At 44.1% G+C, this 2500-nt stretch overlaps 1 protein-coding gene across 1 annotated transcript in view; it reads right to left on the bottom strand.

Moving 5' to 3' along the window:
- The window catches only part of f10 (coagulation factor X), an 11549-nt gene that overhangs the window by 1047 nt on the left and 8002 nt on the right, over positions 1–2500 (bottom strand). The window contains exons 8-10 of the mRNA XM_080053256.1: positions 2368–2500; positions 1028–1336; positions 1–267 (exon numbers count right to left, since the gene is read on the bottom strand). The exon at positions 1–267 is cut by the window's left edge and continues 1047 nt beyond it; the exon at positions 2368–2500 is cut by the window's right edge and continues 55 nt beyond it. Of these exons, the coding sequence (XP_079909382.1) occupies positions 157–267; positions 1028–1336; positions 2368–2500 (553 nt within the window). The 3' untranslated portion in view covers positions 1–156. The remainder of the gene's footprint in view (positions 268–1027; positions 1337–2367) is intronic.

The following is a 2500-nucleotide window of genomic DNA, read 5'->3' as shown; positions in this document are numbered from 1 at the left end:
TGTGTGTGTGTGTGTGTTTGTGTGTGTGTGTGTGTGTGTGTGTCTCTCTCTCTTTATGTGTGTGTGTGTGTGTGTGTGTGTGCGTGCGTGCGTGTGTGTGTGTGTGTCTCTCTCTCTTTATGTGTGTGTGTGTGTGTATGTGTGTGTGTGTGTGTCTTAAAGGACCATCCTCTTGATCTCCCCGTTGCTCCTTTTCTTTCTGCCATTCTTCGGTTTGCTCATGAGCGCTTTCATCCCGTCGGTAATCCAGCGAGTGTACTTGGAAACCTGTGGAACATGGACAGTTAAGCCCCTCACAATATAAGTGTGCAATATTAACCTTAAAGAATGTAAGCATATAGAATAACTTGGGCTGCATTCCAGTCCCCATGCATACTTTCTGCAATTTAGTATGGCAGAAAAAAGATTTAGGATGTCCCGATTTCTTGTGGCTGGATTTAGTATGGTTAGAAATACCCGGATGTCTACTTGATCCGTTGGAGATTTTTAGTGTTGAAAACAGCATGCTATTTGGGGCGATTCTGACCCACAATCCAGTGCGCACAGAAAGTGACGTCACATCGACGGGGCCTCCGTATGAAAACAAACGGGGATGAGACGGATATAAAAGCAAGAGGCAAGATCAAGGAGCCATGTTAGGATGAAATAAATAAGTTGAAGTATGTCCCAAGTGTAGCATGCTGCATACTAACTAGATACTGTTTATGATCAGATGTAGTATGTAGAATAGAGAAAAGAAAGAGTATGCGAGTTGGAACGCAGGGCAAGTCTATTCTACCAAATAAAAATTCCAAGTTAAAAGGGAAACAGAGGGGGCTCCCTTAGCTCAGTTGGTAGGGCGTCCCCCCCCCCATGAGCCTCGGCCAGCAGCGGACCCGGGTTTGATTCCAGCCCGCGGTCGTTCTCTGCATGTCACTCCCCTCTCTGCCCCATTTCAACTCTGTCTCTACACTGTCAATAAAAGCCTAAAAATGCCAAAAAAATATCTTAAAAAAAAAAAAATAAGGGGGGGAACAGAAGATGCTACCTGTGTGTAGACTCCGTATTTCCCCCTCTGAGCGCAGCCTTCCCCCCAGCTGACGATTCCCGTGATGAAGTACGTGTCTCCGTATCGGGTGACGTGAGGCCCGCCGCTGTCCCCCTGGCACGCGTCCTTGGCGATCTCATCGTAGCCGGCGCAGAACATGCGCGTGGAGATGCGGTGCGCTGTCGAGGCAATGCACACAGCCCGGTCCACGTACGGGACAGTCAGACGCTGCAGGATGGTCGAGGCTTGGCGGTTCTGACCCAGACGACCAAACCCACTCACCATACTGTCAGGCTGCTTCATCAACACCTGCAAGAAAATTTGAATAAAAAATGTTTTAATTTAAAGGTGCAGTGTGTAATATGACATCATCAAGAAAGTTCTAGAATGCAACGCTCCCTGGGTAACCCCAACCCTTTCGAATAATAACAGAAGCTACAGTGGCCTTCAAGGACAAGAACAAGGGAAAAAAAAATATTCAAATATGCAGAAATATGGACATATATGAGACCCTTTCTAAGGAAAAAAAATTATTAAAAAAAAATTGTTCAGCTATTATGCACTAAATTAAATGTACTTATGGATATTATAATTACTTTCTACAAAATCTGCTAGGAAATAAAACCCAAAATTCTACACACAGCAGGTTTAAGAACACGAACAAACACAAGTGAAAATGTGAACACAAACAAATTTTTTTTTTTTTTTTTTTTTTTTTTTTTATATATTAAAAACCACCAGGGAATTATTCAACATTTCTGGTCCTTCATCAAAACCTGCAAGAGGAGAGGACCATTTATTTTTTTTTTTTTTTTTGGATTTAAAAAAATTATAATTTTAAGAACACGAACAGACACAAGTGAAAAAGTGAACGCACAAACAAAAGACAAAATAAAACAAACAACTAAATTGGCGTTTTTCAGCTCACACACAGTACAGACAGGTAGTGGATCATGAGGAGATATTCACTGATTTTGACAACAAGCGTTCTCCAGAATCACTGACTGCACCTTTAATTATGGTGTGTGTGTGTGTGTGTGTGTGTCTGTCTGTCTGTGTGTCTGTCTGTCTGTCGGTACATCTGTCTGTCGGTACGTCTGTCTGTCTGTGTGTCTGTCTGTCTGTCTGTCTGTGTGTCTGTCTGTCTGTGTGTCTGTCTGTCTGTCGGTACATCTGTCTGTCGGTACGTCTGTCTGTCGGTACGTCTGTCTGTCTGTCGGTATGTCTGTCTGTCTGTCTGTCTGTCTGTCTGTGTGTGTGTGTGTGTGTCTGTCTGTCTGTCTGTCTGTCTGTCTGTCTGTCTGTCTGTCTGTCTGTCTGTCTGTCTGTCTGTCACTCACTTTCTCGGCGAAGTCGGGGTCGGGTAGACAGGCGGGCAGGATGTACTTTGAGAACTTGATTGGCTCGGACAGTTTGATCAACGCGATGTCGTTATGGTAAGTGTTCGGGTTGTATCTGTGGTGAGCGATGATC

Source organism: Ammodytes marinus, assembly GCF_949987685.1.
Source record: "Ammodytes marinus genome assembly, chromosome: 24".
Taxonomy (NCBI): domain Eukaryota; kingdom Metazoa; phylum Chordata; class Actinopteri; order Uranoscopiformes; family Ammodytidae; genus Ammodytes; species Ammodytes marinus.
This window is presented reverse-complemented; position numbering and strand designations above follow the sequence as displayed.